At 44.0% G+C, this 27,960-nt stretch overlaps 1 protein-coding gene across 2 annotated transcripts in view; it reads left to right on the top strand.

Annotated features, from left to right (window-relative positions):
* ZNRF3 (zinc and ring finger 3) overlaps positions 1 to 27,960 on the top strand; it is a 173,338-nt gene that overhangs the window by 103,577 nt on the left and 41,801 nt on the right. For both annotated transcript variants that reach the window (XM_045200657.3, XM_053927915.2), the window contains exon 2: positions 15,880 to 16,005. In XM_045200657.3, the coding sequence (XP_045056592.2) occupies positions 15,880 to 16,005 (126 nt within the window). The remainder of the gene's footprint in view (positions 1 to 15,879; positions 16,006 to 27,960) is intronic.

Here is a 27,960-nt window from a genome sequence, read left to right as displayed (position 1 = left end):
GAAATTGTGTCCTCTGACCTGTGGAGGCAGAGGGTCGTGAAGCTCAGTGTGGACTTTCCCTTAACCGTGAACCTGATGAATACACACTGCCGCCCCAGACTGCATCACCCGTCACCTCTAGAGTTTCTTGTTATTTAGATGCCTGCCAGTCCTTCTCTGTGTCTCATTGTTTCTGTTTTTGTTTTTTACTCAAGCTCAACCCAGGGACCGAAGAGACATTAGACTGGAACCATAATTAGCACTTGGTTGGATCAACCACGTTACTTTCTGTTCAGCAGGAAAGTGAGAGGGTGGAGCAAAAGTAGGTTTACACCTGTGAGTATGCAACACACAGAGTTTATTCTTATATCACCATTCATTAATTATTGTATTACCTTCCATACGAACAACTAACTACAAACCTACTTCTGCCCCGCCCTGTATTTGATGTTTGCTGTGGCAGGGTGGTAAAGAGCCCAGGCTCACAGGCTGCCTGGGTTTAAATCTCAGCTCTGCTACCTACTTGTGTGTGACCTTGAGCAAATCACTGAACCTCCTCTGCCTTGAGTTCCTCATGTATAAAACAATAATACTAAGAATACCTACCTTAAAGGCTGTCGGGGTCAATTGAGTTAACACCTATGAGACCAGTAATGGTACACAGCACACAGCAAGCACACCATTGTTAGTGGTTATTATTATCACTGATGTTTTAGTGCCAGGCATTGCTCTGGAAGTTGAACATGTGTTATCTCTAATCTTCACAACAACCTTGCAGTGTCAGCATTGGAATCTTTATGCGCAGATGATAAAGCAGATGGAAAGAATTCTTTTGTGCTAGGTGGAGTCACTGGTCTGTGTGGCCTAAGGCTTATTACCCTGCCTTCTCTTTCGGTAGACCCTGGGAAGTCCTCCTGACCTAAGGCATTGATGCAATTCAAGTGAGAGGTAGAGGCACCCTTTAGTCAAGCACACTGACAAGGCAAGCTAAGGCCAAGGCCAGATTGAACTGGTACAGGTACAGAGAGCCACTTTCAGATTCAGAGAATTTATTACTTACATAGAAGTAAAAGAACAAGTAGCCAAAGGTGCCAGCTCCTCATGGTCTTTGTCCCACACACCAAGACGGTCTGCCACTGAGACCGACGGGGCCAGATGACTGCAGTGTGAAGTGTGGGGTACCCTGTTGCTGAGGAGTCAGTTCTAGGTTAAGGCTAAGTTCTTCTGAGGGGAGCAGGACAGAAAGCCTCCTCCTCATTAGCACCTGGGAGGTGATGAGGATCTGTCTCATGACAGCCTCCCACATGAGACAGGGAGGTGACAGAGAGATGGCCTTGAAGTGCACCTCGAAATCTCACCCTCCTCCAAGTCCTTTCCTGTTCATTGCAGATCACAGTCATCCAGACCTTTGCCTGGCGGCCCATGTGGATGCATGAGAGGGTGATATGGCCGAGCTGCTCCCCTCTCCCTCTGGCCCACAGGCCCAGGAGCCCACAGTCTCTTATCTTTTGACTTGACACTCTTGGGACCCCTTTTTTGACTTCTCTCCTGGTACATAGCAAGGCTAGTAAGCTTTCTAGGAGCAAATATCAAATTCACCCAACTGAATAAAAGATTCTTGAAGATGGAGACCCACATTTAGTGTGGTTTTTTGTATCCATTACACACACTCATACAACATGGCTTTGCCTTCCTTAGAAACCCCATAAATATAGGTTTCTTAGCAAGTGAACTAAGCTAAGAGCCACCTGGTTTCTTTGAAATTAGACACAGCAAAACCCTGTCCATCAGTCTGATACCTAAGAACCAAGTTGTTGAAGACTCTAAGAGTTTGTCCCCTCTGTACCCCCAACCATCCTAAGTGCCCTAGAATATTGGGGGTGAGGGTGGGGAATGGTAACACAAAGCAAAGGATTTTGATTAAAAACAGTAAGTCCAGAGGACCTTTTTAGTCATTCATTTCTGGTATCAAATGTTGGGCACTTTGTTAAATTTTCAAGTTGCCCTCTTGTTGACAAGTGTGGGCCTAAGGAGTAGCTATAACAAGATCGGCCAGGGCAGACCCAGCTTTGGCTGTGACCTCCCCAGCCCACTGCTCTTTGAGCAAGAACTTTTATAGCAGACGTAATAAAGCATAGGTAGCTTAATGAGGTGAGGAATGGGCAAGGAACTGTCCTAGCTTGTGCTAATAATTCCTGATATATAGTGACTGTCTCCAAGGAGCCTGAAGCAGAGCTCAGACATTATCTCATTAATCCTCCCTAAACCCCCATGGGGTAGGCAGGTGGCAGGCATTCCCCTTGCTCTCAGGATCAGAGAGAATGGGGCCCTTATGCGACTTGCCCAAGGTCATGCAGGGTGGCAAAGCCCGGCATATAATTTATTGCTTGTAACGCTTGAGCCTGTGGTTTTCTTCCCTCCCTCTACCCCCCTTCCCCTGCTATTAACAGACTATGCAGGAATATTTAATCAGGTGATTTTCATCAAGTGTCTCTTCCTGAAGCGCTCTGGTTTGGAAACTCACCAGGGCAATTACAGAGAGGCAGGGATAGAATGGGGTGAATCTGTAGCCTGTGGGTGTATCTAGTGAGTCCTCAAGGAACCCAAGGTGCCTTTCCCCTCCCTGGGAGTTCTCCCCCTCTCTAGGTTATCACTGCCCTGCTTTCATGCCTTCATTGTGATGGGTTTCTTGCTTGATTACAAGAAACGGCCATACCTTTGAGCTCGCACCTCACTGTGAAACCAGAAAAGTCATTGGTGCCGCTTGTAACTACCAGGACTGATAAGTAAAGACAAGGATTGAATCTTTATGGGCGCTTTGTTCAGATGCCTGTGGCCTGAGAATGCGGTGGGTTGTGTACCCTCAAAAACCGTCTTAACATCTCATCTCAAGCTGACCTTTTTCTAAGGAGAAGAAAGGGTAGTAAGGGGTTGGGAAGAAAGGTTAATTGGATAAGAGCTGCAAGGGGGACGTGATTTTCCTAGTACTTCTTTATCTGCTCCCACCCTGGAACTCAAAGGCTCAGATACCATCTCTATCCTTGCAGATCCCTGGAGCACAAAGATTGCATTGCTCCTGGAGCCACAGGGTCCTGCATTCCAGTTCCTGGCATAACAGCTTCCACATGCATTACTCACTTAAGTCTATCAACTATGACTAAAGCTAAAATATTTAACTCTTGAGTCCCCCTGTCATCTGTCCTCCCATTCCTCCATACTCCAGCCTTAAGCAATCGCTAATCCATGTTTTTGTCTCTATAGATTTCCCTATTCTGGACTTCATGTGAATAGAGTAATTCACAATGTGGGTGTTTGTCACTGGCTTCTTTCCCTCAGCGTAATGTTTTCAAGGTTTATTCATGCTTTAGCAGGTATCAGTACTCTTCCTTTTTATGGCCGAATAATATTCTATTGTATGAATATACCACATTTTGTGTATCCACTCACCCCATTGGTAGACGTTTGTGTTATTTCTACCTTTTGGCTCTTATGACTAGTATTACTGTAAACATTTATGTACAAGTTTTTGTGTAGACATATGTTTTTATTTCTCTTAGATATATAGCTAGGAGTGAAATTGCTGGGTCAGATGGTAACGTTATGTTTCATCATTAGAGGAACTACCAGACCGTTTCAAAAGCAGATGCAGCATTTTACGTTCCCACCAGCAGTGTATGAAGGTTCTAATTTCTCCACGTCCTAAACAACACTTGCTTTTCTGTCTGTGATTACAGCCATCCTAGCGGTATGAAGGAAGTGGTATCTCATGGTGGTTTTGATTTGCATTTCCTTGATGGCTAATGATGTAGAGCAGCTTTCAATGTGCTTGTTCGTATTTGCTTCTCTTTCTTGGAGAAATATCTATTCAGATCCTTTGCCCATTTTTTAATTGGATAATTTGACTTTTTGTTACTGAGTTATAAGAATTCTTTCTATATTCTAGTTCCTTGTCAGATACATGATTTGCATGTATTTTCTTTCATTCTTTGGGTTGTCTTTTCACTTTCTTAATGGTGTCCTTTGCAGCGCAGAAGTTTTACATTTTGGGGGAAGTCCAATTTATCTGTTTTTTCCTTTGGTTGCTTTGGTATCCTCTCTGTTGCCCCACTTTCCACTTGCCAGTCACACGGGCCCGTTTGTAACTAATCGTCGGGAGTCCGCGTGGTAGGCAGGATCAGCTCTGCCCCTGAGATGGGGGAAAAAAGGCTCGGAGGTTACGTGACTCTTCCAAGGCCACAAGGAAGTTAAGCGGCAGTGCTGGGATCCACCCTAGCCAGGGGCTCCAAGCCCCCATCGTGTCTGACAGTAGGGAGTTATTGCCATAGTTCCACAGTAGCGTCATCACATAATGACAGGCTCTGCTTTCAGGCCGGACACTGAAGTACCTGCTCTTAACACCGTGTTAAAAGTCTTCTCAGAACAGTTGCTCTGAAAATGTTGGATTATTCTTCCTGGTTTGCTTTCTGTGTTTTTTCCAGTTAAATAGATTTCCCAAATAAAAATGAACTTAGAATCTTGATTGGGAGATAATGCACTGCCTCTCAAAAGTCCTTCCTTTGCATTCAGAAAAATGCTCAAGACGACAGCAAGATTGGGCGTATTTCGCCCCTTGGTTCCTTGTAAGAAATTCTCAGATCTCAACAAGAATCCTTGTCTTTATGTTATAAAGAACCCTGACTTGCACTTTATTGTAATATTTGGGGATGTGTATTTTCAGGCATATGGTGAAAGAATTATGAGCTTTCTGTTTTGAGTGTTTTTGTCTGTTTTGTGTGCATGTGTGGAAGAAATGAAACAAAATTATGGTGTAACTTCATAAAGTATTTCTGTGGTCAGGTGGCCCTCTTGAGCAAGTCAAAGTGTTGGGGGTAAACTGCTGCCATCATCAATTAAAATAGTATTTATTGTTGATTCCGCCCTATGCTGATTGAAACCTTACTGGTTCGATTCCGTCAGGGCACATGCCTGGGTTGCAGCCCAGGTCCCCAGCTGGGTGCGTGCGAGAGGCAACCAGGTGATGTATCTCTGTTTCTCTCCCTCTCTTTCTCCCTTCCTTCCCCTCTCTCTAAAAGTAAATAAATAAAACCTTTCTTTAAAATGCTGTTTTAAAATAGGTATTGTTCTATACGTAAACTTTTCTCTGAATTTCATGTGCATGGTATTTTTTGTGCAATGCTATCTTCATTATTATCTTCTTGCAATTATTTATCCTGTAAATTGTTTACTTTTTTTCCTTGATTATTTGGTCTTTGGTCTAAGTTTTCGTGGTTTAGAGAAGGACTGCTTAAGATTTCATCACAGAAAGTTGCTTCTTTGTTGTAGATTACTTCCTCAGGATCTATCTGAAAAATGGAATTATGTAAGGGGACTAAATGGTAATGGAAAAAATATAATAATAATTATATATTTTAAAAAAGAAATAAAAATGGAATGATGGGGGAAAGAAGGACGTTAGGACCGTGGGCTTTGGTGTGTGTTGCCAGACCAGTTCTACCCAAATCGAGCCCATCTGCAGCCCGGCCAGTGCGTTTACATGCGTCTTTCCCTGCAGCTTTCCCTGCAGCCCTCCCTCAGTGGTGTTTAGCAGTTGGTTTACTTTGGTGATCTTGCTATGCACTGATCAGCAAGCGGCAAGGTTGATGGTTTATCTATTTTCTTACTGTAGACTGTATGTACATATCTCATTCCTTTCTGTTACTGTGAACACACAGAGAGGTTTTAACAACACACCGTTCGTTCTTTCTGTGCCCTTTGTTGCCATCTAGCATGATAATTGGCCTCCAGGAATCTCTTTAACTTGTGCAGCCTCATCATTTCTCAGAACAATTTAGGGATGGCCAGACTGACCCTTTCTCTACATTGCTAACCACCTGTCCCAACAGAATTTATTCCATGGTTCCTTTGTATATCCATATGTTAGTCCTGGTTTGTGTCATGGTAAGTTCCTATAACAATCTAAATGTGTTTGTGGAATCTCTCCTCCACTTGTTTTATTTTTCTAGTTTCAGATCAGCACCATGTCATTTTATTAACTTGTTTTATGGTGTTTTTTTTTTTTTAACTTGGAGGAATGAGGATTCCACTTTTACCCTTTCCCCTCCAACATATTTCTTCTTAATATAATAAGTCTTTGGTGTGTGTAAGCACCTAGCCCTCACCTTTTAAAAACAAGAACAATCAAATGTCCATTATTAAGTTTCCTTGCAATTTGTAGTGAAACTGTCAGTGAATTTCTGTGCACAGATCAATACTTGTCATCTGGTAGCCATATGAGTCACTTTAACAATGGGTTTAGAAGAGCTTTTCCTAATGTTTTCAGATACTTTTCTATAGCCTATTATATTCTTTTTCCAGAAAAAAAAATTTATGAAAAACATCTCTTTACCTATTTGAAATTGGAAATGGAAGTTCTAAGTGGACGTTTGTGAAGTCAGATATGATATATACAAAGGGCCATGTCTAAGTTTTTATATAATATCTGGCAAAAATGAAGTTTCAGGAGGGGTGGGAGAAAGTTAAGTGAAAAGTTGGATTTGAAATACTTGGTGAAATGCTGGAGGCCTGACAGGCAATGTGTTAGTTGTTCTTTTGATACAAAGGAACCAAATAGGACAGAAGCTGTTCTTGGGTTTTCTCTAAAAGTTGACACCCACTGTCAAAGAATCCAGCTCAGTGTTCTGAAAACCAGAGCCCTCAGCAAAGAAATGCTGGTTTAATCCTCAGGCAATTCCCATTTGAATGTTTCTAGCAAACAGCAGCAATAGCCAGCTCCTTTTCTGTGTCTGGGGCAGGTTCTGCCCGCATTGCAATGATGGGGTGGGGGAGAGGAGGGAGGGGGGGGGACCTGTATTCAGGTACTTCTGGATTCAAGATCCAGAAAAAGATTAAGGCTGTTTGTTCAAGGAGCCAAAGAGAGTTGTCTGTTTTCATTGTGCATAGAAGAGGAAAAAAATAATCCTTATGATTCAAGAGAAAAATAGGTGGAGCTATCCTTTTCCATTCCTTCACATAAATTACAAGTCTTGATTCCAGCTAGCCACTGTACCTTTTAAGGTCTGGGACTGTTGTTTCATGTGAAACCTTGTACCGCAGTGACACCCTACCCTGGCTGACAGCGGCAAAAGGACAAAAGGAAGGAAGTTTCCCTTTTAAATCCCCAGGAATTTTTTGATGAGATAATATTACAGAGTGAAATGTCTCTCCTCCTATTAGTTCTGTGTTTGGCTCCTTGTGTAACAGTAACCCACTTAGAAGCAGGCGGCCCTTTTGAAGTTATTTTAAACTTTCAGTGGAGTGTAGAGATATTGTAACCTTGGATAAGAGCACCACCAGCCCGGGTTTCAGTTTTGGCCTTTCAGCCATGTGGAAAGTGCACCAGTATATCTCAAGGATTTTGTACTGAAAGCTTCTTAAAGAGCTGGTCTTGCTTTCAAAGCTTGGCTTGATGTTCCCGTACTCAAGGGAACATAGTTCTATTTCTTCAGATATTTAACCTTGTCTGACATAGTCCTTTGGCTTTGAAGTTGCCGTGGATTCTTTGTCCATTAAGAAAACAGTGAAACGATGAGAGTCAACCTCTTTGGGCTCAGAGAAATTTGAAGAAGGTCCATCTTCCTGTTTCAACATAACACCAGATGTTGAATACCTGGTACCGATGATAGTCAGGTATATGCACTGCTTGTTAGCCATTTTGCCCTAGCAGCTCCTTATTTGGAAATGCAGGTAGGATGTTCAGTGCCTCTTGTAGAGGTTATAGGATCAGTGTCCGGGAGAAAATTGGGGCCTCTCAGAGCAATCACCCTGGTTATTGTGTCTGTCATTTCTGTAATGCCCAAAGCTACATCACACCCTGGTGCACCTGAGAGTTATTTTTGGTTGTGGGGGTGCTGAAGGCTGCTGATTCTTTCTTAGACCATGTCTCCCTGAGTCATCCCTGTGCTGTGTTCCCAGCCATTCCCAGCCCAGATCCTGGATGGCTCCCAGACAGAGACTCCCTCCCAGTATCCACTGTCCCTTGTAGGGGGCCTGTGGGGTCTCTTTGGCCTAACAGAATGCTGTCCCATAGGACCCATAGAATCTGCTGGAACACCTGGAGGAAGGTACTTCTGTTACGTGTACATAGAAAGTTTTTAATCAAAATCACGCATCTATATGTTTATAAAAAGGCAAAGAGTACTTCATGGCTTAGAATTAAAAAGAACATTTCTCGCCCTGGCTGGTGTAGCTCAGTGGATTGAGCATGGGCCCGCGAACCAAAGGGTGGCTGGTTCAATCCCCAGTACAGGGCATGTGAGAGGCAACCACACATTGATGTTTCTCTCCTTCTCTTTCTCCTTCCCTTCCCCTCTCTCTAAAAATAAATAAGTTAATTTTAAAAAATGTTTTAAAGAGCATTTCTCTGTTCCACCCATTGTTATTTCTGATTGCTATTCTCAGGCAACTATTTTCAATTAAGTGGTTTCTTTGGCTAGTCACCTGTGTGAATATTTCTAAATTTCTGTGAGTGATTTCTAATACCATGTTTATACTGCTGCTTCATATTTTCAGTCCATGAAAAAAAATTTGACTTCCTACTATGAAGAATAAAGATTTTTGTTCTCTTACTCTCCCCTCCCCTCTCACCTTCCCTCCCCACTTCCCTTCTCTACATTTTTACATTATAGTTGGATTACAATTGTTGCCTAGATCAGGGTTTACAACATTATGGTTGGCACTCTTCTCACCCAGGCCACACAGACCATGCTTTGGTTGTGGCTTACAGTTCTGGTGTGACTTTCTGTTTTCTTTCTCCCCTTGGAGTTAGTAATGGTCACACACACCCCCCTTACTTCAGTTTGCTATGTAACTATCACATTCATGTTCTTGTTCAGAACTGTAATACTCAGAACTGTAAAACCCACTGGCTAGTGAGTAGCTCAGGTTATTGTTTGTTTCTTGATTTTTTGTTTGGCTGTCCTGCAGCTCTGATCCTTGTGGTCCCATCAGGACTGGTCACCGGTCAGGCTGGTTGCATAGCCATTGCCCTTGGACTTCCTGCCGCCATCATCCTGGGAATTCCCTGTGTGTCTCTTCTTTGGTGGATTCCCTATGTCCTGGGTCCCATGTGCCTGCCTCTTCCTTGGTTTATTCCCTTGTTTCTTAGAGTGGACAGCAGCTTCCAAAATCAGACATGGGAGGGAAAATTTGAGGTTTTGCATTTTAGCGAGGGACATCCTCTATTCTTTTCCCCCCTCCGCTGCCCTTATAAAGTGCTGTCACAAGCCTGCTGAGTGAAGGGCAGCTGTGTGGTGTTCTCTGTATGTAGAAAGCGTTAGCGCCTCTGCATGCCCAGCTGCTGTGGCCCCACAGCAGGACGAAGGAGGAATAGCCTTTGCTCCTATGCCATTCTTGCTCCTCTGCAAGTCTTTTTTGGCCCAGGAATGTCTTTGGGGACTTGATCATCAAAGACTATAAGAGCCAGATCTTTTGAAGTTTCATGCAGCAGTTTAATTAACCTTGACCCATTTACCCTGGTCCCTCATTTAGGTGAGCAGAGATCCAAGTGGCTTACCAAAAACAAAGCATGAGGCCGGGCAGCAGGCTTGCCTCCAGGCCGAAGGCTACTTCCCCAGCAGTCATTTCGTGCGCAACTGTTGGGCACAAGGCTCTGGATGGTGTGTAAGGGGACCTGTGAGTAGCACTGTCCTCCTAGAAGCAGGTGCCCATCTTAAAGGGGAGCCTGAAAGAACTGTGGTAAGCACCAAACAAAGCACTTGGACAGTGGTGGAAGCAACTAGCTGTTATTGGTGCATTCGGTTCGCTCCTTGGAAGGGGTGCCATTTAAGCTGGTCTTGAAGGACAGGGTATTCTAGGCAAAGCCATGAAGCATAAACAAACTTGACAAGTCTGGAGTAAGTAGAGGAAGAGAGGGCTTTCCCACTGATTGAGCATCTACTATGCTACAGCGATTGTATATTTTATCTCATTTAATCCTTACAGCAGCACTCTGTTGAGTCAGGTGCTTTTGTCCCTGTTTTACAGATGGGAAAATCAAGGTTTACAGAAACTGAGTCATCTGCCCAAGGAGATGTGCCTCATAAGAGGCAGGAGTTTTAAACACAAGGTTGCGTGATTCCAAATCTTATGTTCTTTTCATCCCAAAACACTCCTTGGAAAAAAGTCAGGAGGAAGAGAGGAGGAGCCACAGTTTTGTAATAATGTCCAACCTCATGATAAAGAACCCACTGGGAATTTTCCTTCAATTGGCTTAGGCAAGGATGCTGAGCCATCCCAAAGTTATTGTTCTGCTAGCATAAGACCAAAGGTATAACACTGGACATATTTTCTGTTACATCCTTGTACTGTGATTGTATCTTGTTAATTACTAGTGTTGTTCTTCTGTGGATCTGGCCCAGGATTTTGCTTGTCTTCCCATGTCAGGCCGTCCTTCCATTACTTCAATGTCCTCTATCCAGTGGGGTCTTTCTCAATTCCCATTCTAGATGTCCGAGTTTATTTGTTTATCTTTTCATTAGGCCTTCTTTCTGGCATCCCTGAGTTCTTACACAATTCAGCCATTTTTAACCTTCTTAAAAATTTTAAGACAAAAACTTCATAAATTTTAAACATCTCATCAACTAAACCCCACATAGTCAAACATTTTAAGCAAATTAAGTCAGAAATGCCTATAATTTTTAAATGCGTATGTGCAACATTATGCTCAAAGTCAGCGTTCCTGCACATCATTCGCTGAAGTACCCTAACATCCATTTGGAATGATTAGGTGCTCAGAAACGCACACAGGTCTTACATGTGGTCACTGTCTGTATGTCATTGGCTGTTGTCAACATGTGTGTATTAACAAGCTGGCTTTCGTGTGACGACTGTTGGGAGTGGTAGTACGGAAGCAGTATCTAGCTGAATCTTCAGGGGAATATGTGCATTCCGTAGGTAGGAAGTCCTCATTGTCTATCCGTATGATTGTTATCCAGAAAGGGCCTTAGGGACCTTTTTAAATTAGGGGCTAATACTTCTCAGTAAATAGTAGAAAGAAAGGTTTGATTAGGGCTTTATCTTGAAACATGAAACTGAAAATGATAGTTTGTATTTTAATTTAACAAGGTAAGTTATAATAGTAGCTTTGTACTGATTTCTGAGAATAAACAAAGAAGGAATCCCATGTGAGTGGGGTTAGGATATTTTCAGCAAAATTGTACGAGAGTATGGAGGTGGCATTCTTCTTATGTTTGACTTCAACTGTAGGGTCAGCAAAAGTCATTTTTCCAAAAATGTTAGAGGACTCTCACTTTTCCCAAAGTTCTGTCTTAACCCTTTGATCATTCTCAATGGAAACTCCCATATGGATTTCTTCTTCTTTAATTCTTCACTAGACTGGTTGCCATTGGCTTTGAGTGGAACCTGGTTGTTGAATAATATGACTTTGGTAGACGCCATTATATTCTGCATCAGTGGCTGATTTGAGTTCTAATTTGCAATTTACACAGTCCTAGTCATTATATCATCTGATAGTTCAACAATTTGCAAGCGGTTACTAAAAGGATAAAATAAAATAAAATAAAATAAAATAAAATATATAAACATAGTGACATAGTAGATGTCATCCCCTTCTTTACTTTCCCCAGATTTGCTGTATCCATTTGCATTTTATGCCTTTGCCTGGATGGTTCTATCCTTTGAGATAGACCAGTTCCCGAAGGAATATTTTCATGTTATAGCTACTTGTTCTTCTCTATGAAACATTCTGATGAGCTCATAAATTGAAGCCCTTGGAAAAAGAGAACCCCAGGGTGTAAATGGTTGGAGGCCTGGGGTAGCAGGCATTTCTGGAAGCTGATATTGTCATCAAGGTGAGCTGACAAAGACCTGAATCATAAAATATTCGGCATAAGGGTCAAAGAGGCCAGTCATACTTGCAACGTAGTTGAGATTAAATCAACAGGACAAGTTGTTTGGGCACTTGGAGATGTAAACTGGAATAAGTAACTCAGGAGAGAAAGAACTCAGAAATGGAGCTGGGAAATGGTGGAGATTGTGAGGTAGGTTTTTGATCCTTTGAGATTTGATTTTGGTGGCCTCTTTGCCCTCCATGGGAAAATAAACAACCCATGCCAATCAATCACACCCACTGGCGCTTTAGAAAAATTCCTTTTGGTTTTTAAGTCTTTGATCTCTGTTCAGAAGTCAACACCCTTGACAGGGCTGGCATTTTGAGCTGCTAACAGTCACCCCAGTGTCAGTGGATGATTTGATAGGGGAGTCTTATAGGAGAATGGGAGGGCATGACTTCTGAGGAGGGACGGGGGGGGGGGGGCCCCGCCATGAAGTGCAAGCCTGGGCACCAGGCCTGACAGACTCGAAGGGACCAGCAGGTGTGCTTGAGGCTTACATCATTCAGATTTCTATACACTCAAGGACATGCTCTTGAATGTGGCCCCGAGTTTTGCTCCTCACAGCAGAAGCCTCCGGCCTAGTCAGACCAACTTCCTCCTCCCTGTGGCTACAAAGCGCCAGTCCTCGGCTTGCCTTCTGCTTCCCCTGCTCTTCGTTCCCATTCTGATCATCCCCCTCCTCCTCTCTCCACATCCTGCCCACCCTCCCAGGCTGCCTTCAACTGTCCCTCCATCTCTTTCACCATCGCCTTTATTCTTTGCGTCACGAGCGTTCAGCGTTTGAATCATATTTGCTTTGGGTTTATTCCGTCATGCGTGTATGCATTTCTCAAAGCCTGTCCCATGAAACAGCGTGATCATATTAAACACCGAACGGGCTTATAATCAAAAGGTAGGAAATGCTGGTTTTAATGAAGGTTAAAAACCTTTTGTTTTTTAAACCTTAAGCCTCTGCAGACCTTTAATTTCTAAATACAAATCCTGAATCCCTATGAAGTTTCTCAAGTTATTTACTTGTACAAGAACCTGTTTTTCATCTTGCAGGACACTGTTTCCAGAAGGGCTGCGGTAATTGGCTTGGGCTCTGGAAGGGTGGAAACCTCATCGTCCTCTGCTGTAGATCCCCCTGTTAGCTGAGGACAGTCGCTCTGAGGAGACTCTTGGGATGCTTTCTTAAAAACTTTTTAATTGTAATAAAATTGATATAAAATTCACCATTTCAACCATTTTAGTTGTTGAAGTATACAATTCAGAGGCATGATGTGGATTCACAGTATTCTGCAACCGTCACCATCATCCAATTCCAGAACATTCGCATCACTCCAAGAGGAACCCTGTACCCATTAAGCAGTCTCTCCCTATTTGCCCATCCTCCTGGCCTCAGCAAACACTAATCTGCTTTCTCTCTCGATAGGTTTGTCTATTCTAGATATTCCGTATCAGTGAAATCATACAATATATGGTCTTTCGTGTCTGGCTTCTTTGATATAAATACAGGGTCTTAGACTGCATGATAACCTCTGCTTCCCCCAACACAGCTCCTTACTATTGGGCAAACCCCATACACGTGTACGTAACGAAAAGCAACTCTCTGTCTGGAAACCTCCAGGCATATGACCAGGCTCAAACTATCATGAACACCGTAGAAGAGGGTCAGTAGTGTGGTTACCCTTGACATGACTCGACCTGGGGTTTCAGGAAGCTGACTTGAGCCAGGCTGGGAGCCCTTTCCTGGAGGTCAGAGGTGGCTGAACTGTTGGTATGATTGGCTTATTATCCTTAGCCATCCTCTCTCCAGTGTGAGGCCTACTTTTCAAGCTGCTCACCATTTAATAACCATCGAACATCCTAGCGTGGGCTGAGTTCTTCAGGGGCAGGTGGCGGGAAGGTTGTGCCATCCACTGCACTGCAGGGCCCTCATCCGTCCTTTGGGCACACTCTTCAAGCCTGAGGACTCATGTAGAAATTGGATGTCCCAGGGCTCTCTGTCTCATTGAAATTCCTATGGGGTGATTATCTCTCATCCACCCCAAAGACCCCTGTTGGATGCTCCTTGTAGCACCCTATGCTCATCTGCCTCACGGGCTCGTGCAGCCTCTTTGTTGTTCCATTGAATTGCCCAGGATCTCTCTTCTCCAGGTTGCACCCTTTACTCCTTCACCCATCGATGCCTCAAGTCCAGGCCCAGTACTGCCAGAAAGTGTGCCACCCCTCTGCCTAAAATAAACTGTTTTCAGTGCGCCATTCTTCCTCGGAAGAATCTGTGCTATTATCTTGGTGTCCAAATTCCTATTTAGTTGTCTAGCCCAGTTCTTTCCTTTTTGGTATAGTTTGTGCTCCTCCATACTGATCAGGCTGGCCTCATTCCTCTTCCCCCTGAAGACCTTAGCTTCTCCTCCCCAGGCTTGGAATGACTGCCTGCCATCTCTCATTTTTTCCCTTACCAAACCAGTCTAACTCTTTGTTTGAAGCTCATCTCAAGCTTCAGCGGTTGCACAAAGCCTCCCCAAGACATTCTAGCAACCCTTGCTTCCTGTACAAAACTCATGTTGCACTCTAATGCCACAGGATTTAGAGCTGGTGGGCAACTTTTAAAATATTTATTACTTAGACTTTTCTCCCCATCAGATGACCAGCTCGTGAAAGAAGGGACAATAAAGTTAAGCAGTTAAAGCAAGAGGACACTGGACTGTGAATCCACGATCCAGGTTACCTCTGGGTGCAGCCACTTGCTGGCTGTGTTGTCTTGGAAAAACTACTTATCCTGAACTTCCTGTAAAATGAGTGGGGGTTAAGGAGGGTGTATTAGTTTCCTATTTGCTGCTGTAGCAAATTACTACAACTTAGTGGCTTAAAACAACACAAATTTTTTTCCTCTGATTTTGCTATTCTGGAAGTCAGAAGTAAAAAATGGGTTGGCATGGCACCATTCCTCTGGTGGCTCTAGGGAGAATCCATTTCCAGTCTTTTTCAGCTTCTGGAGGCCTACTGCCTATATTCGTTGGCTCATGGCTCCCTCCTTCATCTTCAAAGCCCATTGCTCCATCTCCTTGCTGTTTCCGTGATTCCCTATTTCCCTTATAAGGACACTTGTGACTACATTGGACCCACCCGGTTAATCCAGAATAACCTCTCCAACTCAAACTTAATCACATCTGTAGTCTCTTGTGCCATGTAAGGTAACATAGTCACAGGTTCTGGGGATTAGGATGTGTCTCTAAAATACCATGAATCTAAACACAAATTTCTCCCAGTTATTTAGGAGCTCACTAACACCTTGGTAAATTGTGTTTATCCGTAAGGATTTCGTCTTCTCAGATGGTTATTAGGGAGTCAGTCTAGGGCCTGGTACAACTCAGTTGTATCAGAACAAACCTTAAGGTTATTCTGTTTGCGGGTTTCCGTGGGCTGCGCTTTTACTAGCAAAATTTGACGATGCTCCTCTATCTATATTTGACTTTTGTGCTTTGCAAATTCTGAAAAAGCCTCAAAGAATTTAATCTGTTTCCCAGTAACCAGGGATAGCCTTTAGACAGCCTGTTAATTATACTGGTGATTCTGTCATATTTCTAGTGGTCTCTATAAATTCCCGAATGTGTTTTCAGGTCCTCTTGCATGAGCTGAAGTTGATGTGTTGTTAAGGTCAAATAGTCTTGGGTACTCACCTACCTAGTCATTTCTGTAACTGCTACTTCATGTTATGGTATTGCACAGCAAACAAATTAGATTGGCATTTGCAGGGTGCTATGCTTTTTCCCCCTACATCCCTCAGGGTGGCGTCCACCTTGGGTGACCACTGTTTACAAAGCATTGAGAAAGCATTCATAAAATATATTTATTGTGGCTCTGTCGCTTTCTCCCCAGTGCTCAGCACATTGTGCTCAGGTATTCCCGATGGGTTGGAAAATGTACCCCCGACCCACCATATAACTGTGGAGTCTGAGATGCACAGTGTGAGTCAATCATATCTGCAGCCGGTGAATTGAAGTTTTCTTGTCCTTTTGTTTCCTAGATGCACCCACTGGGCCTGTGTAATAACAATGACGAAGAGGACTTGTATGAATATGGCTGGGTAGGAGTGGTGAAGCTGGAACAGCCAGAATTGGACCCGAAACCATGCCTCACTGTCCTGGGCAAGGTAAGCACTAGGCCTTTGGAGTCTCTCCAGTTCTGACTGTTGTTCTCTACTGTCCCATTTCCTCAATTCCTCAAATAGTTGGTTACAGAGAATATCCTGGCCAGCACACTGTTCTTTCCTGTGACTCCAAGTGGGTTGAGCACTGAGATATGTCTTACAACAGCCCGCCATGGTACCACCAGCTTGCACTCTGGTGGAGACTGCCGCCTCCACCTCTTGACCACTCTGTGGCCTGAGCAAGGTACTTCCCCTCAAGGATTCTCAGTTTCTTGTCTGTGAAATGGGTTTATAATAGATTCGCAATACTTTATCTTATACCATTGGGGCCAGATGTTTCTGAATTCTGAGTCTTGGAGGGTTTAGAAAGGTATTAAAATGTACATACTTTATAAGTACCTCCCAGTAGATCTGGGTCAGTACTTGGTAATCAAACACATTCATGTTTAGGTAGCAAACTTTATGGATATTCACATTAATGGGTTAACTCAAACCTAAATAGCTTCGTGTTCAGGACAGTTTTGCCTCCAAAATGAGTTCATGTCTATTAAGTTTTGCCGCCAAGTAAGCTATGGAAAAACTTTTCGGTCTTAGAGCTTTTTTGGTTTCAGAATGGCAGACAGCAATTATGCTCCTGTATTAGAACTTACCTCATAGGATGGTTAGGAGGTGAGATGAGAGGCAAGCATCTAGCACGGAATAAGCTCTCAAAACATGTCTGCTACCATTGGTGGTTGTCCTCCCATTGAGAAGTACTAAAAAAGACCTTTTTTTAGCCAAGAGTATCAGCATTACCTCTGACTTCAGCATAAGATAGAAATAAATTTATTTTGGAAAACCATTTGTCAGCAATCTTGAAATGACAGGTAACAACCTGTTTTAAAATGGATCATTTTGTGAAAGGGAAAGGTTGGAGAAAGTTAATAGAATTTTGATTGGAAGAAGGGTGGTATCTCCTAAGGATAGTGTCATTGTCTGGATGTTTTTTTATATTCTCAGAAATTACTGTTCTGCGTACCATGGGGAGACAGTTGGGACAAATATGGTCTTGGTTCCTGGACTCTTGAGGATTTCTTGGGAGAGAGCCTTTCCTAGCCTTGGAGGTAGCCCATCCAGTGTCTCCTGAGAGACTTCTGGCCCAGGAGACCCTCATGGGTCTAATCTGTGATTTTTTTTTTTCTTTCTTCCTTCCACTTGTCTTCTAAGTAGCTTCATAACGCTTGTCAGTCCTTTTGCCCCTTTATAGGAAATAGCAAACCCAGGAGTTATTATTACCTGTTTGGTTTACAGTTCACAAAGTTGAGTCAAGGTGTTTCAGGCGGCCCAGGCTGATGCGTCGTCATTGAAATAGTTGGCCAGACTGCTTGATGATGCTAGGTCAGTGGCCCCCTTGAGAATATTTTAGTGCTTTCCTCGGAGAAGTGCCAGCTACATCCAAACCCTGTGGGAACAGTGCTTTCTTTCCTTGTGGGTAGCATGCTCCTAATACATTTTCTCCTTTACTTAAGCTGCTGCTCTGCAGGGCTCAGCAGCTTGTTTTAATTTGCTTTCTCCCAGGTTGGTGGGACTCCCCCTTTGTGTCTGTCGTGTCCATAAACGGGTTGCAGCAGGGCCCCAGCGACACTCTTCTTTGCCCATTGTTTCCTCCTTTACCTAGAACAATCGTGTGGTAGTTTTACTTGGAAAGTTTTCTATGGTTTGACCTGCTGGCTTATGAAGCCAGGGGGAATAAAAACCCAGGTATATATTGAATCATTAAGTACTTCTTTGGTTTATTCATTCACTACATATTTATTGAATGTAGGGGCCCAGAAGCTAAGCGTGTTCCTTGTAAGTTGCTTACAAGCAACAGCCTCCCCACCCCCCACACACCGTGTTTCTATTTAGAAAGGTTGTGTGGTGGCCAGGCAGTGTTGACATGCGGTTAGTTACTGAAATTTGGCTTAACACCTGAGTAAAATCGCTAGCAAAAATGCTTGGGTGAGACAGTTTTGCATTTGTTTAAAAGCTGGGTTGGTGCAAGAGGTGCACAAAGTCAGACAAACCGCCCCCCCGCCCCTCCCACCTTTTCTCTTTCATCTTCTTAAAGTGTAGTTCTCAGCTTCAATTGTATTAACTTTGCTAACTGTGTTTTCTTCCCTTTTGAGCCCCCAAGGGCAGTGGCAAAAGACTAGAGCAAAGGAAAGCAAAGCGGCCCTCGTGGTAGACCGATCCCGTGCAGGTCACATGGCTTTGCTCTGCGTGGCTATGGCGAGGTGGGCAGTGGAGAGAGAAGCAAAAAGGAGAAGCAGCCAAGTCAGTGTTGAGGGCGGGGGAGGGACTTCTCTGTATGGATGTTGGGACTTGTTAAAAACCATAGAAGAGAGGACTTTGTCTTTCAGGCATTCGGAAAAGCCTGTGGGAGAATAGGGCAGGGACAGACAAACAACCCCCCCTCCCCGCCATCACCCACCCACCAAAAATGCGACGGGGCAAAAAGTTGGAATAAGAGAGGAATGTCCTAAATTTGAAAAAATGTAAATGCCTCTCCAGGAGTTCAAATAAAGTTTCATTTTTAAAGACATAAACTCATCGCCTTGGTTTATTACTGAATGCTTTTGAACTCCTCCAAAAGGAACTCTGTAAACTCAGGAGAGAAAAGTGATTTATGATCCCCTCCTCATAATCTTTTTGATTCTGTAAGAGGTGGAACAGACAGGCAGTAGGATCAGCTAGGAGACAGAGTTGTGACGAGGGTGAGCCCCCCACAGATGGGCAGCCAGCCAGGGCACCAGGCTGGGCCCTGCCTCACCCCAGGCCCGGGGCAGATCTTAGCTTTTGGGGGCCTCTGTTTCACTGAATGTGAAGAGACTGTTCTGGGCGACTCGTTCTTTTAATATTTTGAGCTTCTGTATCATATTTAAAACCTTCCCTTGATATTCTAGTTTGGGGAGATTTGAATTGCAGTAACGAAAGACAGACTTCGTTACCTGTGACAGTTTAAGTCCTAGGAAATTAAAACAGAATAAAATTGATGTTTCTGAGCAGCTTGCCATTTGAAAGTAAGGGTCTTAAACTGGCCCCAAAGTGCAGGAGCCTACTTCTGTGGCCTGTCAACCTCAGGGAGAGTTGTGGCAGGGAACTCATCCGATGTGCTGGAGTTTTTAACAAAGCCCACCTGGCCCAGATTTCATATCGAGGCAGATTACCCTCCATGCCCCCGCCCTTTTACACCCCACGATGGAGTGGAGTCCTAGGGAGGATCTTGAAAGACAGGATGGTCAACAGGCATGGACTTGGCTTTTTCCAGTACCTAGAGGATGGTGAGGAAGTTAATGAAAAGACAAAAAGGCAGGGCATTTTAAGTCAGAGAGATCTAACTTTGGCAGAGTGACCTTGGAAAGGTCACTTTGGCTCTTGGGCCTTACTCTTCTCGTTGGGGCTTATGCTGCTTTTGTCGTTGTGGTGGGGCTCTGCAAGGTGTTTGTGGGGCACTTAACACAGCTGGCTCAGGGTAAAGGCCCGGTGAGAGTGAAAAGCAGCCATGGTGGCTTGGCTGCTTGCACATGCTGGGAGTGGTGTCTGCAGCGACTCCCTTCATTGTCAGACCAACTCTGACATTGGGTCCAGGTTCTCATTTTGCAATATGGGAATTGAGTCCCAGAGACGTTCTCTACATAACCTAGGATTGAATGGCTCCCAGGTAGCTAAGCTGAGATCCGGGATGAAGACTGTTCGGTTGCCTCATTGGTGTTAGTCTCTTCCGTTTTGTCTTCATCGGTTTTCCCAGATAAAAATCGAGTGCTTTCCAGTGGTCACTGGCTTGGATAAGACTGTTCATAGAAACCCAACCCGAGCTACAGTGCTCTGAGGGTCTGGGCCGCATCAGGGGTCTAGAACACCTGACTCCGGGGCTCAGTGCCACTGGCCCCTCCCCCACTCTTTTCCTTTGTGTATCTGCCTTATTCCCCCCACCCCTCCATCTGCTTAGTGGGAGACACAGCTCCCCATTATCCCTGGGCCTGGCACTCTTGATTTCAAGTCTAAAGGATTCCAGAAAAGGGACTTGTTGGCCCATCAGGTGCCCACGTTTAGTCTGGTCAGCTGTGATCTGAGGCTGGGAGCCCACTGGAATGAAGCTTCCTGCCCAACCATGTGTGGGGAGTGCAAGGAAGATGTACTCTCCAGGGAAACGCTGGTTGTTCAGTGCTGAACTACCATCTCCTAAGCGGTCCTTTCCAGTCACCAAGCCAGTGGATGATGTCCTCAGTTTATCCTGAGTCCTTCAGAGAGGTTCCGGTTGGAAGGGACTCGTGGTTCATGTATGCCGTGAGGAGTCAGACCCTCTTGCCCTGAACTGAGGGTCAGTCCCTGGCCCAGACACTCACTGTTGGAGAAGTGAGAGGAGAAGTGAGTCCACCTGGCTGCGGGGCCCGGGCGGGGTTGACAGAGAGGCGCTTGTGTGGGACAGGGTGAGATGTGGGAATCATCTCCAGGAACCAGGCAGAGAGAAAGGGGGCAAGGCGTTCTTCAAGGGGTGTTGAAAGTTGCTAGGGAAAGAAGGGCCTTTCAGATTAAGGAGTTTGGTCTTCATCCCTCATGTAGCTGGGAACCACCGAAGGTTTCTGACAAAGGAACAGGTGCCATACGGTCCCTCCAGTTTTGGAAATGTTCATTTGGCAGTGCCCGCGAGGCTAGTTGGAGAGGGGGATATTCCTTTTTGCTGCTGGATGTTCCCAGGACCTGAATGGACTCGCCAGTTGTTTTAAATGCTTTGGTGAGGCCCAAGTCAAGGGCACCTGGTGTTTGCCTGCAGATGCCCCACTCTCCTCATCTGCCCTTTTTCTGTTTCACATTTAGGCAAAGGTGAAATGCTTAGGCAGGAGAGCTGGTCCGTAATCCTGGCTCTTCTAATGAGCGGCATGAAACCCGGGGGTGAGAGGCTGGTGGGGCGTCGGACCCTTAGTTCACACTCACTTCAGCAGCCCACATCCAGCCGTCAGAGTCTGGGTAACTTCACAAAGAATGGGTCAAGACTCTGGTAACCAGAAGGACTGGAAGACAGAAAACAGAGTCAAAGGGATTTTATTTTTTCAGGGTGGTGGTGAGGAGAGGGAACATGTGATGTAAGGTTAACACGTGGGTCTAGACATCAAACTAACCTGAGTTAGAACCTCAGTTACAACCCTTTAAGCTGTGAGACTGGGAGCAGCCCCTTAACTCCTGCATGTCTGCCTGCTTAGATGGGAACAGCACCTAAAGGAGCTCGTGTGTCGAGAATTGGTGGTTGTTTCTGGCACAATTGAAAGCATTGAATAAAGTAACAACTCTTGCCATCCTCTCTTCCTTTCTCTCTCCCTGCCTTATTACCCTTCAGTTTCTTTTGGTGCTCAGAGTGCTAGGACTTAAGGAGTCAAATCCACAGAGACAGGAAATGGAACGGTGGTCGCCAGGGCCTCGTGTGGGGCACAGAGGAGGGGGGCAGTTAGTGTGTAATGGATGTAAAGTTTCAGGTGAGGAAGAGGAAAAAGTTCTGGAGTTGGGTGGTGGCGATGATTGCACGATAATATGAATGGACTTAATGCTACTGTTAAAAATGGTTAGGGTGGTAAATATTATATGTATTTTACCACAATAATGAAAAAGGAAAGAAATCATTTTACAATAAGTATATGGAGTTTGATGGCTAGTGGGTTGTTGGGTTTTTTTTTTAAGATTTTATTTATTTATTTTTAGAGAGAGGGGAACAGAGGGAGAAAGAGGGAGAGAAACATCAATACGAGAAATAAACATTGATCAGTTGCCTCTCCTACACACTCCATCCAGGGACCAAACACACAACCCAGGCACGTGCCCTGACTGGGAATAGAACCGGTGACCTTTCGCTGTGCGGGATGATGCCCAGCCAAGTGAGCCACACCAGTCAGGGTGCTAGTGGGTATTATTATTTTTTAATGAGCATTTTGTTAGTAGAAATGGAGCGTAGTCTCATCATGAATGATGACTGGCTCTGTGGAGGCCCGGCGGAAAGCAAAGTCTTTGTCCCATAAGATGTGTTACAGTAGCAGCGGGGGCAGAGGCCACATCTCCCTTTGCACCTCCGACTATGACCAGGAAAACTTCTTACTTATCTTTCAAAGAAGAACAGCCAAAATAGAGAATATGAGTAAAGGAAAAACAGAATTTTATTTGTATTCTCTTTCCATGACAGTAGAAAACAGGAAAATTGACACTAACTGCAGTCCAAAGATGTTTGAATTTCTTCACCAAATGTGAACCAGAAACTGAGATGAAATACAGTGATAAGCAATAGTTGGTGTTTAAAGGCAGCAAAGGACTCAGGAACAATCTAGAAAGGGGACTGTCACCCCATAATGATGAGTAAAATCATGGCGCAAGTGTTACTGTGGCACAGTGGTTCCCAATGTGTGGTAAGGGGACCCTCAGGGATCCTCAAGACCCTTCCCAGGGAGGCCCACCAGGTCAGAGCCGGTGTTACAACATTTGGGTGGCTCGTGCCTTCCTCCCTTTCGTTCTCTAACAAGTATGCAGTGGCGTTTTCCAGAGGCCTCATTTTGTGTGGTGACTTCATTTCTCTGACAGCTAATGGAATGTGTGCTTATATATTCTGTGTTGTAAAGATTTTCCAGTTTTAACTCCTAATATGAAAAAATATCAATAGATACAGCCCACAGAAGCAGAGTGTTTTGGGGTTCTTGAACTTTGAGAATGCGAAAGTCGACCAGAGATCCGAGTGCACCACGCTGGCATTGTGTCCCTGCTCTAAGATCATCTCATAGAGCTTGGCAGAGTGAGAAACCTTGTTCTAAAGTTAGTGGAAATGAGCAGAAACTAGGGGACAATAGAGGAAATAAGGTGAACGTGTTGTCATGAAATGACTCTGTTCTGCAGTATTGGAGCCAAAAGATTGTTGGTTCTGAAGTGTTAGTAATTTGAATAAAGCTAATGAGTTGCTGTTTTCCTCATTTAACAACAAATAACCAAACAATGAATTTGAAGAACTTAGGTGAGGAATGCCTTAGTATCTTTGACGCTTGCCTGGCTATACAACCTTCAGCCTTGGCCTTCCTGAACAGGGCTGATGGATGGCCCTTACTTAAGGCAGGAGCTCGTGGGAACTTGGGTAAAGCTGCTGAGTTACGAGCCATGTAGCTGTGGAGTTGGAGAGGAGCTTTCCTTTAGCGTGCCATTCTCATTTGAGTTTCTGGTCACAGATGTTCATTTCCTGTGATACCGGAGTGTCCTGGTCCTTATGCTGAGCCCAGCTTAACACTCCTGGGTATGAGATTCTCGTCTCAAGAGGGATGGTGGGACTGAAACCCTGGATTCTGACTTGCTGTGGGAAAAGGGAGAAGGCGGCGACTAGGGTCGCAGGGTCTCAGAGGCCGCTGCTCACATCATGGGCATTGGCTGCCTCCCGCCGGGGCAGTGGGGTTGGTGTTTGCCTCATACCTGAACACAGGGCACTGTGACTGCAGCTCATTGCTGTGGGATCCCTGGGAGCACCCTGTGCTTGAGACACTTCACTGCGTCAAACCTCCACCAGTCACATGATCCGAGTCCTCTGACTGCAGTGGTTCTCAACTGGGGGCACTTTGCTCCCCGTCTTCTGCCCCACCATCCTTCCCTCCCAAGCCCAGGGGACATTTGGCAATGTCTAGAGACATTTTTGGTCTTCAGACAAAAATACCCAGGAGGGGGTGGGACTGCTGCTGGCATCTAGTGAGTGGAGGCCAGGGATGCTGCTCAGCATCACAACAGAGAGTTATCTGGCCCCAAATGTCAGTAGTATTGCAGCTGAGAAATCCTGTCTTACCCCGGCATATAAGTCTTACCTCCCTAAGAAGACCTTCAATTCCACTTCTTTCCTCCTGCATTCCCTTCTCTGCCCCACTGCCCTCCAGTGTAATGACAAGCTCGTGGCAGCCTCTGTGGTATATTCTGTTGAAGTGCGTGATCAGTGTTAGGGCACGCTCGTGTTTCCACGCGAGGAGTACAGAGAGCCCAGATCTTGGAGTCATGTGGCCTAGATACAAATGATAACCCCTCTGCTTTGGGCTTAGCTGGGTAACTTTGGGCCAGTTAAGCTCTCGTTGCTTCCATTTCTCTCCTCCTCTGTAAGGATAGTTGTGATAATTAAATATATAATGCGTGTCTAGTTCTTGGAATGTGTAAATACTCAACAAATAGCAATTGCTCCACTCTGTAAATATGCTCCTACTAAGCAGATGGAAACCTTTTTTCTAAGGTGAGTTGAGACGAGTTTCTTGTTGGAGGGGAAGTTTGGAAGCCTCTTCAGATTTATTTTAAGGAACACTTGGGTAAATACTTCCCATGTTTGGTTAAAAAGGAAAGCAAGAAAGGAACTTTAGAAGAAATCAGATCAGGAGGAAAGTTGACTTGATATAAATGGAAAAAGGAAAACTTAGGGAATACCACTTCTCTTCTGAGGTCATGTGTCTGATTTGAAAATCACAAACTTTTTAATTTGATGCCTTTCTTTTCTATACTTAAACCTCCCAAGAACCTTTTGGTTAAAAGGCTATATTAAGCTTTTTTTTTCTTTTCTTTTCTTTTTTTTTTTTTTTTTTTTACTAGATCTGAGACATTCTCAGCTCTAAAAGGCTAACCAAAACCATTATTTGAAATCCACTGAGAGGCTTAAGTGAGTTTATAAGATAGAGTAAGTGAACAGAACAAATAATTCATCTGCTAACCCAAGGAGCACAGGCTACTGGCCACCTCCCCGGACCGGGGGAATCCTGGCCCACAGTATTCCTTCTGGCCATTGTCCTTGCTGATTGAACCGGACTCTCAGCAGAGCAAGGGCCACACATGAGGCTGTCCTAGGGAAACTAGGAATGGTGTGACAGGCCAGCGGAAAAGCCCATCAGAATTAGCCAATGGCCTTGTCTGCCTTTGAGAGGCCATCTTGAAGTATGAAGAAGTTAGAAGCTAACACGTTAAGTCATCATAATACATATAGTATCAGTCCTGAGTTGGGTGAACTGAATCTCTTACCTGGACACAAGCCCCAAAGTCCCATCTTCTCTCAGATAGAGGGGCCTTGCACATGCCATGTGCATGAATTAACCCAAATGAATGGTCTGTCACTCGAGAGCGTTTCTGGCCACGTCCATGGACGCTTCAGATTTGGGGGACTGTCTTGACAGGGACTGTGTGTAATTTATTGGCTTACAATATACCAAGCCCCTGGAACACCTGCACACCAGGCTTGATGGTAGCACATTTTAAAGGACTTGAGTCACACTTGTGTCTGAGTGGCACACCCCCAGCCTAGGCAGAAATTTCCCTCTGGGCACAGAAGTAGGAACAATGGGGATGTTGGCAAGATCCTGTCTGCCCTCCTTGGTTACAAGACCATCTCAGAGTGCAGAAAAATGCAATTTCTTATCCTTGTTCTGTCTTCTGTGTTTATCTTCTTTCTAAAAAGCCTCATATTTTCTTTGATAAAAGGCAGCCTTCTGCTTTGGTGATCTTGTTTTCCAAATCAAACGTTGGGCTCTGTGTTCCGACCAGTGCTTTTTGTGCTCTGTTTTAAGTTCGAGGCAGTGTAAACAGTTCCTTTGGGCTACTGAAATACTTTAAATTCTGCATCATTTTTTGCAAGTTATAAAAACACTAAAAGCATTTCAACACATTCTAATTGTTCCAAGCACTGCTGGATAAAGTGAAGTTCTAGTCAGCCTTAAGAACGTGGGCCGTATTTTGGGATGTGCAAAGGCACTGGGTCTTCACCATTACACCTTAACCTGTTGCTGAGAGATTTTCACAAGAGTATCAGCTCTTAAATGAACCTCAGAGAAAAGAATGTGGAATATGCGAGGAACTTTTGTTTCCCTAGCTTGAATTTTAGAAATAGAATTTTGAAGTGTTTAGCTTCAAAAGCTTTCTTGGTCATTGGTAAACAGTAGATTTTTTTAATGTTTTTTTTTAAGTTTCAATTGATAGAATCCTAACTTTTTATAGCCCTAATTTTAAAGGTATACCCAAAATTTATAGCATTAACATATTTTTCCTAACTAACACAAAAAGCGTATAGTGGTTTTAATATATTCATAGAATTGTGCAACCCTCTCTCAATCAATTTTATAACATTTTCATATTCCTTATATATTATAGATACAAGTTCCTTATCAGATACATGAACATTTCCATCACCACCAAAAGAAACCCCTTACCTGTTAGCAGTCATCTTCACTCCATTCTGGACATTGCATGTGAAGGAATAATACAATATGTGGTCCTTTGTATCTGGTTTCTTTTGCTTAGCATAATGTTTTCAAGGTTCATCTATGTTCCTTGTGTCACAAAAGCATGTGTCACTACGTTATTTTTTATTGCCAAATATCCATTGGGAGGTGTGTATTACTTGGTTTATTTATCAGTTGATGGACATTTAGATTGTTTCCACTTTTGGTTTTTAAGAATAATGCTTCTGTAAACATTTGCATATGAGATTTTTGTGTAGATGTAGGTTTTCTGGGTCATATAGTAATTCTATGTATAACCTTTTGAAGGAGGTCAAGCTGTTTTCCAAAGTGACCGTGCATTCTACATGAACACCAGCAGTGTGTGATTTCTCCGCATCTCTCTGGCACTTGTCATCATAAATCTTTTTTATTACATCCATGCTAGTCGTGTGTGTGAAATGGTATCTCATTGTGGTTTTGATTTTCATTTCTCTGATGGATGATGATGTTGAGCATCTTTGCATATGCTTATTGAAACTTTATCTTCTTTGGAGAAATATCTTTTCAGATCCTTTGCTCATCTTTTAATCTGTAATTTATCTTTTTATCATTGAGTTGTGAGTTCTTCATATATAGATACACGTCTCTTATCAGACATATGATTTGCAAATTATTTCTCTCATTCTGTGGGTTTTCGTTTCACTTTCTTGATGGTGTCCTTTGCAGCACAAAACTTTGCAATTTGATGAAGACCAGTTGATCTATTTTTTCTTGGGTTGCTTGTGCTGTTGGTGTCCTATCTAAGAAACCATTGGAAAACTCATTCTTTCACTGAGACCCGCTAGTAGTCCTTCTTATGGTATTTTACATGGTCATATATTTAAGGCCCTTCTGGGATTTGTATTGAACGATTTATTCTCTCTTTCCCTCCAGAAGCGGAAAGTTGACTTTAAATTAACCAAGGGCCAGGAAGCATTGGCCTCCCTTTATTGCTGGTCCCAGCCCTGATCTGCCTTCCCAGGCCCCTTGATTGCACCTGTGACGTCTGAGCCACAACACTCTCCAACGTATCTTGTGCCAGGAGAATGGTAGATCTCTAGACATGCCAGTGGTCCTAACTCTTTGGTTCCAGCTCAGTAGCTGAATGGCTAAGTTAAAAATATGGAAAAACAGCAGAGGTACTGCCCCATCCTCCTCCTTTTTTTAGCTAATGATGGTTCTGGAAGAACTTCTAGAATCCCAGCAAGTACCCATGAATGTAGATGCTCCTGCTGACCAGCCTTAGGGGCCCGATTTCTTATGGGCTTAAGGTTGTATTCCGTCAGGCCTCAGTAGGGAAGACAAGGCAGCCCATCAAAACACAGGTAAGAGAGGAGCCATTTTTGAAATGCTACAGAAAGGGTGTAGGTGAGTGACAGCTGTCAGTAAGGCCTCTACCCCTGCAGCATTTTCAGCACCTTTGAAAAGTTAACAGCTCAAAGATTCCATTTTAGTATAGTCAAGATCTGGAAACTGTTTCCAAAATAAGTTTTCTTTCAAAGGTTTGCTGATGAGCACCCGACTGAAAATAATTCCCTTAACTGATGACCAGGCCTTTATTCTCAGAAGGGGGTCTAGGTGTCTTTGGGAATGAAGGTCATTGACCAGTATGCTGTACTCCTAAGAAGAGCACCAACAGGCAGTACAGGGACCTTCTGCTGAGTTCTACCCACAAACCACAGCCTGTCTGGAAGGTCTGACTTTG

The sequence above is a fragment of the Desmodus rotundus genome, chromosome 7 (genome assembly GCF_022682495.2).
Source record: "Desmodus rotundus isolate HL8 chromosome 7, HLdesRot8A.1, whole genome shotgun sequence".
Lineage (NCBI taxonomy): Eukaryota > Metazoa > Chordata > Mammalia > Chiroptera > Phyllostomidae > Desmodus > Desmodus rotundus.
The sequence above is the reverse complement of the archived record's forward strand: the minus strand, read 5'-3'. Positions and strand labels throughout refer to the sequence as shown.